This window comes from Salvelinus sp. IW2-2015, linkage group LG32, assembly GCF_002910315.2.
Source record: "Salvelinus sp. IW2-2015 linkage group LG32, ASM291031v2, whole genome shotgun sequence".
Classification (NCBI taxonomy): domain Eukaryota; kingdom Metazoa; phylum Chordata; class Actinopteri; order Salmoniformes; family Salmonidae; genus Salvelinus; species Salvelinus sp. IW2-2015.
The window spans coordinates 19,448,960-19,465,478 of NC_036871.1; the positions used below are offsets into that span (position 1 = coordinate 19,448,960).

Sequence of the window (16,519 nt, forward strand, 5' to 3'; positions counted from 1 at the left end):
ATTAGAAAGGCCTGCCCGCTGAAGTGTTTTAGGGAGCGTTTGACAGTGATGAGGGGTGGTCGTTTGACCGCAGACCATTACCATTACGGACGCAGGCAATGAGGCAGTGATTGCTGAGATCCTGGTTGAAGTCAGCAGAGGTGTATTTGGAGGGCAGGTTGGTTAGGATGATATCTATGAGGGTGCCTGTGTTTACAGATTTGGGGTTGTACCTGGTAGGTTCATTGATTATTTGTGTGAGATTGAGGGCATCAAGTTTAGATTGTAGGATGGCCGGGGTGTTAAGCATGTCCCAGTTTAGGTCACCTAACTGTTCACATATGGTGTCCAGGGCACAGCTGGGGGCAGATGGTGGTCTATAGCAAGCGGCAACGGCAATAATACATCAATCATTTGGTGCAGCACCTATCATGACCCCAAGGGGACCCCCATCAGGTGTAAAGCCATAACATATACATATTTCAGAAGCATACTATGATTGATAATGTCAAAAGTCACAAGGAAATCTTACAAAACAGCTCCCACAATCTTTTTATTATCAATTTCTCTCAGCCAATCACCAGTCATTTGTGTAAGTGCCTTGCATGTTGAATGCCATTCACTATAAGCATGCTAAAAGTCTGTTGTTAATTTATTYATTATAAAATAGCATTGTATCTGGTCAAACACTATTTTTTCCAAARGTTTACTAAGGGTTGATAACAGGCTGATTGGTCGGCTATTTGAGCCAGTAAAGTGTGCTTTACTATTTTTGGGTAGCGGAATGACTTTGCTTCCCTCCAGGCCTGAGGTCACACAGTTTTTTGTAAGCTTAGATTGAGGAGATGGCAAATAGGAGTGGCAATATCGTACTCTATCATCCTCAGTAATTTTCCATCCAAGTTGCCAGACCCAGGTGGCTCGTCATTGTTGATAGACAACAATAATTTTTTCACCTTTTCCTCACTCACATTACAGAATTCAAAATTACAATGCTTGTCTTTCATAATTTGGTCAGTTATACTTGGATGTGTAGGTTCGGCGTTTGTTGCTGGCATGTCATGTCTTAGTTTGCTTATCTTGCCAATATTTTTTTTTATTAAAATATACTGCACAAAAATATAAACGTAACATGCAACAATTTCTAAGACTTTACTGAGTTACAGTTCATATAAGGAAATCAGTCAATTTAAATAAATAAACTAGACCCTAATCTATGTATTTGACATGACTGGGAATACAGATATGCATCTGTTGGTCACAGATATCTTAAAAAGGTAGGGGCGTGGACCAGTATCTGGTGTGATCACCATTTGCCTCATGCAACGCGACTCATCTCTTTCGCATAAAGTTGATCAGGCTGTTGATTGTGGTCTGTGGAATGTTGTCCCACTCCTCTTCAATGGTTGTGTGAAGTTGCTGGATATTGCCGTGAACTRGACACACTGTTGTACACATCGATCCAGATCATCCCGAACATGCTCAATGGGTGACATGTTTGGTGATTATGCAGACCATGGAAGAACTGGAACATCTTCAGCTTCCAGGTATTGTGTACAGATCCTTGTGTCATGGGGCAGTGCATTATCATGGTGATGGCGGTGGATGACTGGCACGACAGTGGGCGACAGGATGTTGTCACGGTATCGCTGTGCATTCAAATTGCCATCGATAAAATGCAATTGTGCTTATTGTCTTTTGCTTATGCCTGCCAATACCGTAACCCCACCGACACCCTAGGGCACTCTGTTCACAACAATGACATCAGCAAACCGCTCGCCCTCACAACAGCTTCTTGATATGCCACACCTGTCAGGTGGATGGATTATCTTGGCAAATGAGAAATGCTCGCTAACCGGGATGTAAACAAAGTTGTGCACAAAATTTGAGATAATACATTTTTGGGTGGATATGGAACATTTCTGGGATATTTTATTTCATCTCATTAAACATGGGACCAACACTTTACATGTTGTGTTTATATTTTTGTTCAGTGTAGTTGGCAATATCAGTGGGTTTTGTGATGAAGGAGCCATCTGATTCAATGAATGATGGAGCTGAGTTTGCCCTTTTGCCCAAAATTGAATTTAAGGTGCTCCAAAGCTTTTTACTATCATTCTTTATATTATTTATCGTTGTTTCATAGTATAGTTTCTTCTTCTTTTTATTCTGTTTAGTCACATGATTTCTCAATTTTCAGTAGGTTTGCCAATCAGTTTTGCAGCCAGACTTATTTGTCATTCCTTTTGCCTCATCCCTCTCAACCATACAATTTTTCAATTCCTCATCACAGGGATTTAACAGTTCTTACAGTCATTTTCTTAATGAGTGCATGCTTATTAGTAACTGGAGTAAGCAATTTCATAAATATGTAAAGTGCAGTGTCTGGTTGCTCCTCATTACACACCATAGACAAGCAAATATTCTTTACGTCATCAACATGCTGTTGGAATCACTACAACACCTCTTGTAGGACCTCTTATTAGGTCCAGCCTTTGAAACTTTGGTTTTCCTAGATATGGCTACCATATTTTGATCAATACATCGGATGGATTTGGATACTGCTTTAAAACAGATTTCTGCAGCATTAATAAAGACTTAGGAATCAATACATGTGGATGATTCATTTCTGTGCTGTTTAGAAATACCGTGGTAGGTTGACTGATAACCTGAACCAGGTTTCAGGCACTTCTCACAGTTTGAAGCTTTCTCTTGAGTGGGCAGTTTGATGAAAGCTGGTCAATATTTAGGTCACCCCAAAAATATTCCATCTCTGTTGATATCACAAACATTTTCAAGTATGGATGCATAATATACCGGTGAACATATCAGAATCGGACGATATTAGCTAAAAATGCAAACATCGTCGGCCCGATGTCTAGTTTAACACCGATGTGAAAAAMCGATGTCAAAGCTGACATACATACCTATATAACGTAGGGACATGACACATGACATAATGACGCCACGTAAAATTCCTAACCTAGCCTACAATTGCTGTGTGGTTTGAGCAGTCAACAAGTCAAGCAGTCTTTTGAAAGAGTAAGAAAGTTTCAACGAGATAGCTCAAAGGCGAAAACCATTAACGCCAAGATAGTGGAATTCATTGCCCTTGACAATCAACCATTCTTATTGGCTTTCGCGACTGGTCGAACATGATGTTGCCCTACCAGAGTTACACAGTAATAGCGTCACTGCTCTTAGCTTCACGACATACTATAGAACACCGTTTGGGTCTTTGCTTGTCAAAAGAAATACACGTCAAATAACACTATTTGACAATACCACTATTTGTCAYGTTAAATAAGCTTTTAATTTGACATGTCAAATAACACAGTTCTATTATAGAATGTTGTGTGTTCTRAATTTGCACGTGCAAGCCAAGCGCCACCACTACTATCAGTAGCACTGTCAAARCTGTACAAAAAGTCTGCAAACAAGCAAACATCGGACATGAACATTGTGTTTACAATACCGCATTGGTAATAAAGCATTATTTGTTTGACCACAACTTCTGGGGTAGCTAGCTAGCTTTAGCTTGGTACCTAGCTAGCACCAATACAATCAGCCTGAAAACAATGACCAGTAGAAACTGCAGTCATTTTCATTGTTCTTAGCAATGATTTAGGAATCCTGGTAGTAGTGGTGGCGCTTGGCTTGCACGTGCAAATTCAGAACATTCATCTGGCTAGTGAGGCTTGACCTGACTTGCTGGGGGGGGGGGGGTTAGGATAGGATAAAGTAATCCTTCTAACCCCCCCCTTAGAGTTAGATGCACTATTGTAAAGTGGTTGTTCCACTGGACATCATAAGGTGAATGCACCAACTTGTAAGTCGCTCTGGATAAGAGCGTCTGCTAAATGACTTAAATGTAAATGTAAATGTTATGTGTTGTGAAGCTAGCCGCAATAAGGATTAGGCACAATAGTGGAATTTGTGGTTTGCCTTCAAAATAAAAGTACCTCTTTGAAAGTGATGCAGAGGGTTACAAGGTGGAATCATGCCATATTTAGACAAGATGATGTTAAACAAGGATGGAATGTGAAGCAATAAAATGGGGTATCAGTCTACTCGGTGACACCCACAGAACACAACTGTGTAGAGTTTACACAAATATTAGTGTTGTAGCTCTTATCGCGGGACTGTGACTGTTTGAAATCACCTCCCCAGTCAGCCTATTGTGTGTATTGACATTCATATTGCACTGTTCAGCTTTACCTAAGGATTGGGGATCAATGAAATGGGGTAACAGTCTATTCAATACCTAATATATTTTTTCCCAACTTCCACCTCAGAGTTATCAGACTCCAAAACATCCACGCAGTATTGTTTTTCCTCTGGAATAGAGTTCAATACACAGAGTAGGTTGACAATACATGGGACTCAATTCACAGTTGTTTGAGTCCCGCAATAAGAGCTACGATGCTAATGTTCTCTGGGGGGTGTCACTGAGTAGACTGATAACCCATGTCATTGATCCATAATCCATAGGTAAGGCTGTACAGAGAAATAAGAATGCCCACAATGCAATTCTAAAGTATAATACATCCAGTGTGATTTCAACAGATTTTTGTCAAATTAACAAATTATTAACTTTTGTTGATTTTATATGACAACATGCCAACCTCATTTAGCATGATCTATTAAATTATGGCATAATTCTACTATTTGTATTCATTTTCATCACTGTCAATGACATACTTTTATTTTGAAGGCTAACTGCAAAGTCCACTATTGTGGCTAATCCTTATTGTAGCTGGCTTCACATAGATGGGTTCGATATCATTAATCAAATAAGAACTGTCTTATAAATTAGGGTTATTTTAGATGATGAAACTTAGCTATATAGTTAGCTAGCTAACTATAGCTACAGAAACAGATTATGTCATTTTGCTATGTTTTTGGGGAAGAACATTGTTTGCATCCATGAGCTAGCTAGCYTTCTTTTATGACCAGCACTGTAGGTGCGCGAGACAACTTTACCAGCATCATAGCATACGAATCGATGAATCGTATTGTATGTTTGTATGTGTGGGGTACAGTGGGGTACAGAGATGGGGTAGTCATTTAAAAATCATGTTAAACGCTATTATTGCACACAGTGTCAGTCCATGCAACTTATTATGTGACTTGTTAACCTTTTGTCAATAGGGGGGCGCTATTTTCACTTTGTAAAAAATCGTGCCCAAATTCAACTGCCTCGTACTCTATTCACATTTTTATGTATTTACGTATTTAGACTTGCCATAAAAAAGGGGTTGAATACTTATTGACTCAAGACATTATAGCTTTTAAAAAACATTTAAAAAATCAATTTGACATTGTGGGGTATTGTGTGTTGATCAGTGGCACAAAATCTCAATTTAATCCATGTTTAATTCAGGCTGTAACAGAACCAAATGTGGAAAAAGTCAAGCTATGAAGCAGGTTGAGAGAAAGCCAAGAGTGTGCAAAGCTGTCATCAAGGCAAAGTGTGGCTACTTTGAAGAATCTCAAATATAAAATATATTTTGATTTGTTTAACACTTTTTTGGTTACTACATGATTCCATATGTGTTATTTCATAGTTGTGATGTCTTCACTATCATTATACAATGTAGATAATAGCAAAAATAATAAAAAGACCCTTGAATGTGTAAGGTTGTCCAAACTTCTGACTGATACTGTATATTACTTAATACTGCCAGGTTTTGGTGTTGTTTTTCAGCTAGACATTTCATTATACTGGGTAGGTTTTCACCAATGAAGCCTGCTATATTGTAATGCTCTTTTCTGGTATGGCTATAAAAACAGACTGAGTGGAAACACATTTTTCTTTAGATTTTTAGTTATTCACCTCTGTTGTAGATTTCACTGAATCTCTCTAATGATCAGTTTAATATAGAAAGTGTGTACCATGCTACTGATTATCATTGTAGAAATGTCTGACTTTTGGAAAAAATAAGTTCTCTCCATGTTTGCATCCATAATTCAAGATAGACCGGTGTCTTCGGTGTACTGAAAGGTGAATTCTCAGATCTAAATGAATAAAAAGTTGGTCCATTGGGGGGGACACCACCTGGATTCCTTAAAATGTAATACATCATTTGAGCCCCTCTCTTTTAAAATGAAATATAGAATAGGAGGCCTGGTGCAATGCCTAATTACATTGTGTTTTGCATATGATGCATGCTTAATGAAACCCTCTCTACTCTCCGTGCCTGGAAAGATTGCAAGGTAGTAGATGCTCGCTAACTACAAGTCGGGCTCAATCCTTCTCAGGGAGAAGATGCTGATGAAAACAGGGATGGGTTGTGACTATAACTGTGGTTCTGCAAATATTAAAAGAGATTGTGAATTTGAAACATACTTCTGTGTTAGGCTGGGATGAGTGCTGGAGGTGCTATAGGCTGTTGTTTATGTTTCGTCTTACTGCTATATTCTGCTTCCCCCTTCAAGCATATCAGACATTTATTACACAGAAACAAACTTTGTTTTGTTCTCTGGTTTACATATGTTCCGCAGACCTGAACATTTTATGAATCCAACATACATTTTGAGTTAAAACGTCATGGATGAAGGACTTAATATGTGCAACTAGCTGCATTTTCTTTACTCATGCAAGGTGGCACTCAAAAATAACAGGAGTGTTTGGAATATGAATGTATTGGGGCTTACTAAATCTAACATGTATAGATTGAGCTTGTGCATTGTCACTGCATATAAGATAGTTGTGCAATTAAGATATAATATGATATAATTACTGATAGTTCAAGGAAACTTTATTGTCAAGTGCATGTCACTGGCGTTTAGTTGGACATTTGGTTGAGACAGCTAAGTACATATTAATATTCAGTCAGTCACTTGAGACATGAAGAACCCAGTAACATAACATTTTTTAAACACATTACCTGTATAACACATTAGGACACTTTCACTTTCCATCATTTGCAGTAAAAGTAATAGCATCACATTAATGGGCAAAAATCACTTCATAATGAGTACTTAATTATGGTAATTGTAGCATGATGTATTGGGCCCAGACTAGCATTTTAATGTTAAAGCTAACTCTGGTGAAAGTTTGAATTGGTATGACTCATCATTTCACTTAATCCTTATTTGTATACACCCACCATCTATAAAGGGAGTAAATTACCACTCAATCTGAGCTCTGAAAAATCCCATTTAGGATTCAAACTCTGAATACCTGATGCTTRGACTTGTTTAAACCCCTAAAACAACTGCTGGTTAACACACCAGGCCTACAGATATGTTATTCAATATATTTACCATCAAGTTGTGTACAGGAAATATGAGCAGCTACATCAGATATGATTACCTTCATCCTGGCATTCTCTGACAGTTAACCTTTGCACTAACATTTGTATTTGAATATCAGGAGCTAATGCATTCTCCCCCGTATCCCCTGTATAACACGCTCAGGGCATGTCTGTCATTGGAAGTATACAGTAGCTAGGTCCCTGCTCTCAATGTGAATCCCCATCAATCTGGTTGAATCAGGTTAGGGCGACATCCCTCCTCCTGTGTGCTGACAGAAGGCATCAGCAGAAAAGAGCAGCTCCCCTGTTTCTGATGGCTGTAATAACTAGCACTGATCAGGAGGCTGCTGGAGAGGAACTAGCCTGACCAGCACAGTTCTTGGGCTGTGTCCAAAATAGCACCCTATTCATTTTATAGTGCTCTATAAATATATATTGAAATGGTGCCATATCCGACACATCCTTTGTCTGTGCTGCTGCTGGCAAATATAAAATAATCACAGTCCTGGAGTAATTAAGGAGACAGGTGAATCGATCTCACTGCAGAGAATGCCATTGTTTTATTGTACTCCCGTTGCAGGTGACTGTCTATGCTTAGATGGCTACATGAAGGACCCTGTCCATAAGCATCTCTGTATTCGTAACGAGTGGGGTCCAAATCAAGGGTAAGYAACAATATGGCCTCTAATGGTCCTGCATGCTAAATCAGATATTGACATGGCAGCTCTTAGTTAAAAAGCTTTATTACAGCCTCCCGAATGGCGGAGCGGTCTAAGGCACTGCAGGTGTCACAACAGATCCGGGTTCGATCCCGGGCTGTCACATCCGGCCGCRACTGGGAGACCCATGAGACACGCTGACATGGTCACCCGTTGTACCGTGTTTCCTCTGACACATTGGTGCGGCTGGCTTCTGGGTTAAGCGAGCAGTGTGTCAAGAAGCAGTGCGGCTTGGCAGGGTTGTGTTTCAGAGGACGCATGGTTTTCGACCTTCGCCTCTCCCAAGTCCATACGGGAGTTGCAGCGATGGGACAAGACTATAACTACCAATTGGATAACACAACATTTCTAAATATAGAAAACATTTAATAAATACTGTAGCTTTATTACACAGCAGAACTGTGAACACTATAGTTGGGTCTAACATGAAATGTGGAGTACAAGCAGATGGATGTTTTAAAATCCTTCCCTGAATTCTAGAATGCTACCAACTTTTATCACCCATATACATCAATAGAAAAGAATTTGCCTGCTGCTACAGGGCCTTCGCAGTTCTGATGTTAGAAATATGCTTTTTTTCACTATACATCTGAATTGTGTCACACATTTCTCAACCTCCCTTATCTCCCTCCCTCCCCAAGTGATTTTCCTTTCTCCCGTGCAGTCAGTCTTTGACAGGGAAAGCCTACAGGCTCAACTTAAATGTTTAATGACTGGCCCCTCTGGTATAAGGCCTTTATCAGGTTTTAGCTGTTCTTTTGCCAATAGTAACAGCTTACTCAGAGAAGCAGCAGCTCCTTGTCACAATTTCTCTCACACTGTAGCAGATTCAAGTCTCCCAGCTGACTGTGTTTATTAATCTCCATCATTCTTCCCCTCTCCTCTCCCAGCTCTGGTAAATAGACACAAGCATAAGTCACATCCCATGTCAGGCAACTGAGGAACTGATTTTTTATCAGTGTGTTTACCCACAGCATCTGTCATAGTGCTACTTTTGATCTGCCACATTTTTGGGGATTGGTTGAAATGTTGTTGGGAGATGGGGTGCTGAAAAGAGGCCAAACATATTTTATTTTATGTTTGAGCTGAAAATAAAAATAAATATTTAATGGACTGAAGAAAAACAGAAACTATGCTTGTGTATTCRGGGTCGGTGCCAGGCATAAGCAACATAAGCGGTCGCTTTGGATCTCAGTCGGGGTCTCAACTTACTATTGAGAGTCAGAATAGTAGAATACACCAGGTGCAATTTTTAAATGTGGTTGTGCATCAGCAGTTTTTCTCTTGTGATGTCAGTCACTGACAGTCATTAAATTAGCCATGTCAGCTAACAATTTTTAGATTGATAGTTAGTATAGCCAGGTCATTTTCAAAAGGAGTACAATTGCATAAWCTTTTTAATCAAATTGAAACGTTTTCTCTMWGCCCCATGGTGTGTTAGCGGTCCAATGCAACCATTTTTATCTCAATATCAAATCATTTCTGGTAACAATTAAGTACCTTACTGTGATTTTTTTCAATTAAAATGGTCAAAAGGAAACAGAAAATGCTTCTTAGCAAAGAGCAATTTCTCAAGCAATAATTTAGCTAGGACTGTCTGAGAGTGGGGAGCGGAAAAAGGAAAATTAAGTTTGTAAATCTCTTTCTTATTGGCCTATTGACTAATTTACCGCATGGTAATGTCACCATGGAAGTCCAAAACTCCATCCCACCAAAACAGGCTGAAATTTCAGGTGGTCTTTTCAAACAGCTCTTACACTAAAAGGGTATTATCATCATGTTCACAATTTCACAGTATTATTCCAACCTCATAGTGTGGAAATGTATATAAAAGACAAGAAAAATCACGTTTTTGACTGCACTGGACCTTTAAAACTGCAACATTTTCTCTACTCCCCATGGTAAAATGTGTACAATTGCAGGAAACCAAATCTCGCTTAAGGCCCCCAAAAGGCTAGAGCCGGCCCTATTTGTATTGCAGTGTAACGTGTTGTGATATTTAACCTTTATTTACATTAACTAGGCAAGTCAGTTAAGAGCAAATTCTTATTTACAATGACGGCCTACCAAAAGGCAAAAGGCCTCCTGCGGGGACAGGGGCTGGGATTAAAAATAAAAATGAATTAAAAAGAAATATAGGACAAAACACACATCACGACAAGAGAGACAACACAACACTAAATAAAGATAGACCTAAGACAATGATTACTCATTGTTACACTCTACTTAAAGTAATAAAACATGTTTCTTTATTTAAATCAGTCATTTCATTCTTGTCTCGGAAATCAGCTTACTGGTTTTGACTGAAAATAAGTCTTATTCTCTCCTATCTCTTATTTGTCACCAGACCCTGGCCGTACACTATTTTCCAGCGTGGTTTTGATCTGGTGATGGGAGAACAACCATCTGATCGCATTTTCAGGTAAGATAACTCACGGTACACATCTATTCATCCAAACACATTTTAACCAATGACCTGCCACTGGCATTACACAAAGCATGTGTGCTGATGATTCAACCATATACGCATCAGCAACCACATCTAAGGAAGTCACTGAAACCCTTAACAAAGAGTGGCAGTCTGTTTTGGAATGGGTGGCCAGTAATAAACTGGTAGTGCACATCTCTAAAACTAAGAGCATTATATTTGGTACAAATCATTCCCTAAATTCTAGACCTCATCTGAATCTGGCAATGAATAGTGTGGCTGTTGAACAAGTTGAGGAGACTAAATTACTTGGTGTTACCTTAGATTGTAAATTGTCATGGTCAAAACATATTGATTTCATGGTTGTAAAGATGGTGACAGGTTTGTCAGTAATAAAGCGATGCTATGCTTTTTTGACACCTCACTACACAAAGCAAGTCCTGCAGGCTCTAGTGTTATCTTATCTTGATTTTTGTCCAGTCATATGGTCAAGTGCTGCAAAGAAAGACCTAGTTAAGCTGCAGCTGGCCCAGAACCGAGCTTCACGTCTTGCTCATCATTGTAATCAGTGGGCTTATATTAATACTATACATGCCAATCTCTCTTGGGTAAGTTGAGGAAAGACTGACTGCGTCATTTCATGTTGTTATAACAAACATGAATGTGTTGGAAATTCCTAACTGTTTGCATAGTCAACTTACACACAGCACTGACACACACACTTACCCCACCAGACATGCCACCAGGGGTCTTTTCACAGTACCTAGGTCCAGAACAAATTCAAGGAAACGTACAGTATTATACAGAGCATGAGTGCATGGAACTCCCTTCCATCTTATATAGTGCACGTGAACAGCAAACCTGGTTTCAAAAAACAAATATAGCCACACCTCACGGCACAATGCCTCTCCCCCATGTGACCTACTTGTTGTGTGTATGTCCTGACATGTACAGTATGTGTAACTGATAGATACACACACACACACACACACACACACACACACACACACACACACACACACACACACACACACACACACACACACACACNCACACACACACACACACACACACACACACACACACACACACACACACACACACACACACACACACACACACACTACATGTTAATGTTTTTAAATGAATGAAGTACATTTAGTCTGTAATGTATTTTTCGTTATGTGTCAGACCCCAGAAAGACTAGCTTTTGCCATTGCTAATGGGGATCTTAATACGTCAAATAAAAAATAAGTAACCCTTTTTAAAACAGCATGAAATTGAGTTGACCCGTTGGAAGGCAGTAACTTTTTTTTACAATATGAAAAGTTTTTTCATTTGATTATGGCTGATAGTGTTTATTGGATATTGCACAACACGGCAGATTATCCCTTTTGAAGATGGTATAGAAAGAAGTGAAAGCTTATAGAGTAGATTTTATACTATAAGAAAAAAAGAGTGTGTTCCTATTCTGTCTAACAACATTTCAGGACATACTTTCTAAGTTTTTTTTATATTATGTTCCATTAGAAAACACCAAAGTTCCAATCTTGTCTTAGTTGAAGCTGAGTTAGGTTGTTCTTTTAACGGCATGAAAGAATTGTATCACTCTGTACATGATAAATAAGTAATGTTCACAAAAAAGCAGTATTTCATTTTGTACCATTTGAGCTCTACATGGGGTATGTTTACAAAGAGAATTATCTTAAATCATGGGATTTGTTAATTCTTTAAAAACAAATTCCCTGATCGGGTAATACAATTGATTCTGTTTTATGTGTAAGGCATAAAACTGATTTTAATAGTTTAACTACATGCACACACAGCTCTGAAATGAGAGTTTCAGTTTAGTTCTCTAGTTAAAGTTTGTCGGATTACTTTTGTGTACGTACATTTGATCCTTGCATGAAATGTGTAATACATTTGAAATGTTATATATATCTTGTTCTGTTGTCGTATGCCCAGTGGAATTAATGAGAATGCGCAATTTTTTTGAAAAACATGCAACCTCACGAAACCACAGAAAAAAGTTTGAATTTGTTGTTACAGCAATGCTGAGGCCTGTTTCGTAAGATATCACACAATGTTCTTGGTCGATAGAAAGTCAACATTTGCATTCTATGATATAAACCATCACAGTTGTTTTCTAATTTATTTTACAATTGAGTACAGAGAAAGACTGGGGACGTGGGAGGGAAAACCCTTATCAATGATATGCCTCTTGTTTTGTATATATACAATATCTAGATGCCTCCTCAAAAGCCAAGGACACAACAACAATACTGATTATGCTGCTTGACACTGCTCTCAACAAAGAACAGTTTACATCCCAAATGGCACCCCATTCCTTATATAGTGCACTGCTTTTGACCATGGCCCATAGGGCTCTGGTCAAAAGGAGTGCACTATTTCGGGAATAGGGTGCCATTTGGGACACAKRTTATATTTTCACAGGGATGATTTAGTTATTCTCATGGTTGTAAGCGCTGTCTTTGTTAGTCATTGAGAGCAGCCATCATACAAACATCTCTATGAGGCTCTTTGATACATTTGATTCCCCTTTGGAATGTTAATGCTCAGGGGGCCTGTCTCGATATTCTGTTCAGCATCGGGTTTAAAGTAACTTTGTGCTCAAGCGTTTTACACCAACATCCATTGGAATTCAAATGTCTCAGGCTCCTCTTTGAACCCCACTCACACTCTTATGTTGAAATCGTGCACACATAATTAACGTTTTTAGGGGCTGCCCGTTTGCCAAGTCACCCATCCGTGTATTACAATTTAACAAAACAGTGTTGCACTCATGAATAGAATACAACATTTAAATTAAAAACATTTGTTGTTTACTGAGCTTGGGGATCATGTGAATCAAGAGCAGCATGTTAATTCAAAATAAGATCCTATACACACTAGTCGGTCAGCAATCTCAAATAACATGGGGATCTATAATTGTGTGAAGAGTCTAGCATCTAGATAAGTAACTTGTTAGAGTTCGATTAGTTGAATCCATTTGCAAGCTGTCACAGTGCCTGGGCAGGGCTTGGGCAGAAACTAGATCAAGTACAGGAAGAAAATAAACTGGTTGGGTTTGTATCGCAGGTCAAGTCTTTCTATCACTGTAAACACCTGCCCTGAATGGGTGGAGAGGTTCACCCTCAAAGGTTTTTTTCTCTTGTGATTCATTCCTGTGCTCACAAACTCCAGTGAGGAGTGTTCCTTGCTACTGTTCCACAAGCTTCTGTTGTTTAAGGGATTTCTTGTTGATAGCCTGCAGTTTCATATGGGCATCATTGTCACGGCTTTCGTCTGGTGAAGGAGAATAGGACCAAGGTGCAGCGTGGTAAGTGTTCATTTCAATAAACAAAATAAACTGAACACTGAAATGACAAAAATAATAAAGAGCGAAAACGAAACAGTTCTGTAAGGAATACGCACAAAACAGAAAACAATCACCCACAACCAAAATGGGGAAAACAGGCTACCTAAGTATGATTCTCAATCAGAGACAACGATCGACAGCTGCCTCTGATTGAGAACCATACCAGGTCAAACACAGAAATGGAAAACATAGAAAAACAACATAGAATGCCCACCCCAACTCACRCCCTGACCAAACCAAAATAAAGACATAAAAAAGGAACTATGGTCAGAACGTGACAATCATCCCATACTGTACCACAAAGAAAATGCATATTTCCTCTGGATAAGGAGAGAGTCTTATGGGGCTRTAGCAATGACTTACAGGGAAATGATAGGATAATAATACTGTTTTAATAGACTTGCCTGTCTGCCCATAATCACTTGGAAGAATCCAGTGCATGATATTAAATGGTAGGACTGAGAGAGTTTGATTCATATAACACTACAGTTGGAAACAGAGGAGGTAATTGGAGGGACATAATTAAAGCTCTCTCTTACAGCGGGTTTAATCATTCCCTTCCTAAAGTGACTAGTAATGCATGCAGTGCTTGTGATCTGGTGGCCTTTTCCTATGCTAAGTTAGCATTTTTTTAGATTCCAATTGCACAATGTGAAATGCAAAATATGCTAAGTCTGCAAAAATGTCCATTAACCATTTTAATCAACAAGTMAATTTTTTTTGTGCTACGATGATGCATGCATAATATATAAGAAATGATACAACTGTATTTGGTGTCAAATAGACGAACACCTTCTTTCAGACATAATGTACATCTTTATGCAGGTGTGACTCATAAACAGTTTGACTTTGAGATTCATGTTGAAGCCTTATAGAACAAAAAGCCTTATAGAACAAAAATAAGTTGATGCTGGATAGTAAACAATGCCGAAGTAAGTTCAAGGGTAGATCAAGAATCCCCCTAGAATACAGTACTTGGTCCAGACTCTTGTAATAGATGATGTGCCAGAAAAAACATCACATGCTACTCCTCAGTCCAATCAACCTTTAGTTTAAATGAGTGTAAAAGGTTTTTGAAGATAACGGAGGATATACTTGTGATTATCCAGAGAGATACAAATGCTGAAAGCATCCAAAGTCTCCAAGGCTACTATGGGCAGCAGGCAATCTTTGGATTTATTGTATTTCCCTGTGGTAAAGCAAGCACAGATGTTCCCCACACTGATCTTCTGAGCTACAGTACCACTCAACAAGGCACCAGAAGACCTGGACATTTGCATATTTCAGACAAACAGGCATTAGCAAAGTGGCAGAAACCCAAGTTTAAAAAAAAAATACTAAATGAAGTGGACAAAGGGGGCAAAGTTCTTTCAAAATATACTTTGCTGCACTTTTCCCACTTTGTTTCCAATGTCAAAATCCTTGTATTCTTCCTCTTTAGGTTCACATACACATTGGGGGAAGGGATGTGGTTACCATTGAGTAAAAGCTTTGTCATTCCACCTGCTGAGCTGGCAATCAACCCATCAGCCAAGTGCAAGACTGATATGACTGTCATGGAAGATGCTGTGGATGTGAGGTGAGAGATTCAACTATTCCATATGTGTTTAATGAGATACTGTACGTTTTATAAGGCGTGATGATATTAGCTATGAAGAAAATAATATCTTGAGGCTACATACCAGTATTTTCATTCCATTATAATCATCATTGAGTATCCTCTGTATTGAAAGTATTTTGATTCCCAATACACTCTTCTGGAGAATGTAGCACTCATTATAAGGTTGATGTCAGACATTGCAAGTGTTTCATTGATCATGATTCAAAGAGTAATGGAACACTAAAATTGAGCAAGAAATCAATAAGCGAGCAGCAAAAACAAAACTCATTTGGCAATGTAATACCAGAAAACATTGAATTGTTAAATGGTTCATAACACCTCCAAAGGAAATGTACTCCTTGCACATAGATATTTTTTGAAGTGCAGAAAAAACATACCCAAAATATTTGACAAACTTCAACAAATGCAGCTTTCAAGCTATTTAGCCATAAACCTGATTGCATTCATTACGTGTGGGTAGTTTCATTATACAAATGGCATTTGTAGAAAAGTATTTTTGTTAAAATGTGGGAAACACAAAATATAGTCACTGAGTATGCAAGGCATTTTTATTGCAATTTCACCTGGCTGCTCTTGATGAATCCGTTGAAAAGGTTTCGCTTCACACATCCACCATTTGCTGAGTTCAAAGTTATCCTTGTATCAGAGCTTTGAAATCCTTSCAGTAGATGGTCTTAACTGAGTCCTTGGCCTGCCTTAGTTGCTCTTGGTAAACATTTGCTTCTATCGTTTTTTAATGATACGTATTTTATTAGGATTCTTCACTTGAAAATGTCACATATTCTTGTAACATAGGCTCACAACATCAGATATACTGTAGGTACAAAAATGAGATTATACAGCTGCATGATGTTTGGGTCTATAGTTTTTAGCTATTCAGTCTGGCACAGGTATGGCATACTGTATATTAGCGTTTTAGGGATTAATCAGATGAAATGTCCACCTTCTCGTCTCAGTCATCTTGTAACTGTTTTAAACCTGATGGAATGTCCTATCCTGTTGAATTATTTTATATATTTTTCAGTTTAAAGATGCATCTGTTGAAGATTCATTCTCAGGCGGTCAACTGGGCATGATTTGGTGTAGAAAAGCTCTGATATCAGGGGGAACAGTCAAGATTTACATGCTCCTGAT

At 38.6% G+C, this 16,519-nt stretch overlaps 1 protein-coding gene across 8 annotated transcripts in view; it reads left to right on the forward strand.

Annotated features, from left to right (window-relative positions):
* The window catches only part of LOC111957288 (astrotactin-1), a 247,681-nt gene that overhangs the window by 87,459 nt on the left and 143,703 nt on the right, over positions 1–16,519 (forward strand). For all 8 annotated transcript variants that reach the window (XM_070436721.1, XM_023978078.2, XM_023978080.2 and 5 more), the window contains exons 8-10: positions 7,819–7,903; positions 10,305–10,379; positions 15,206–15,343. In XM_070436721.1, coding sequence (XP_070292822.1) covers positions 7,819–7,903; positions 10,305–10,379; positions 15,206–15,343 — 298 coding nt within the window. The remainder of the gene's footprint in view (positions 1–7,818; positions 7,904–10,304; positions 10,380–15,205; positions 15,344–16,519) is intronic.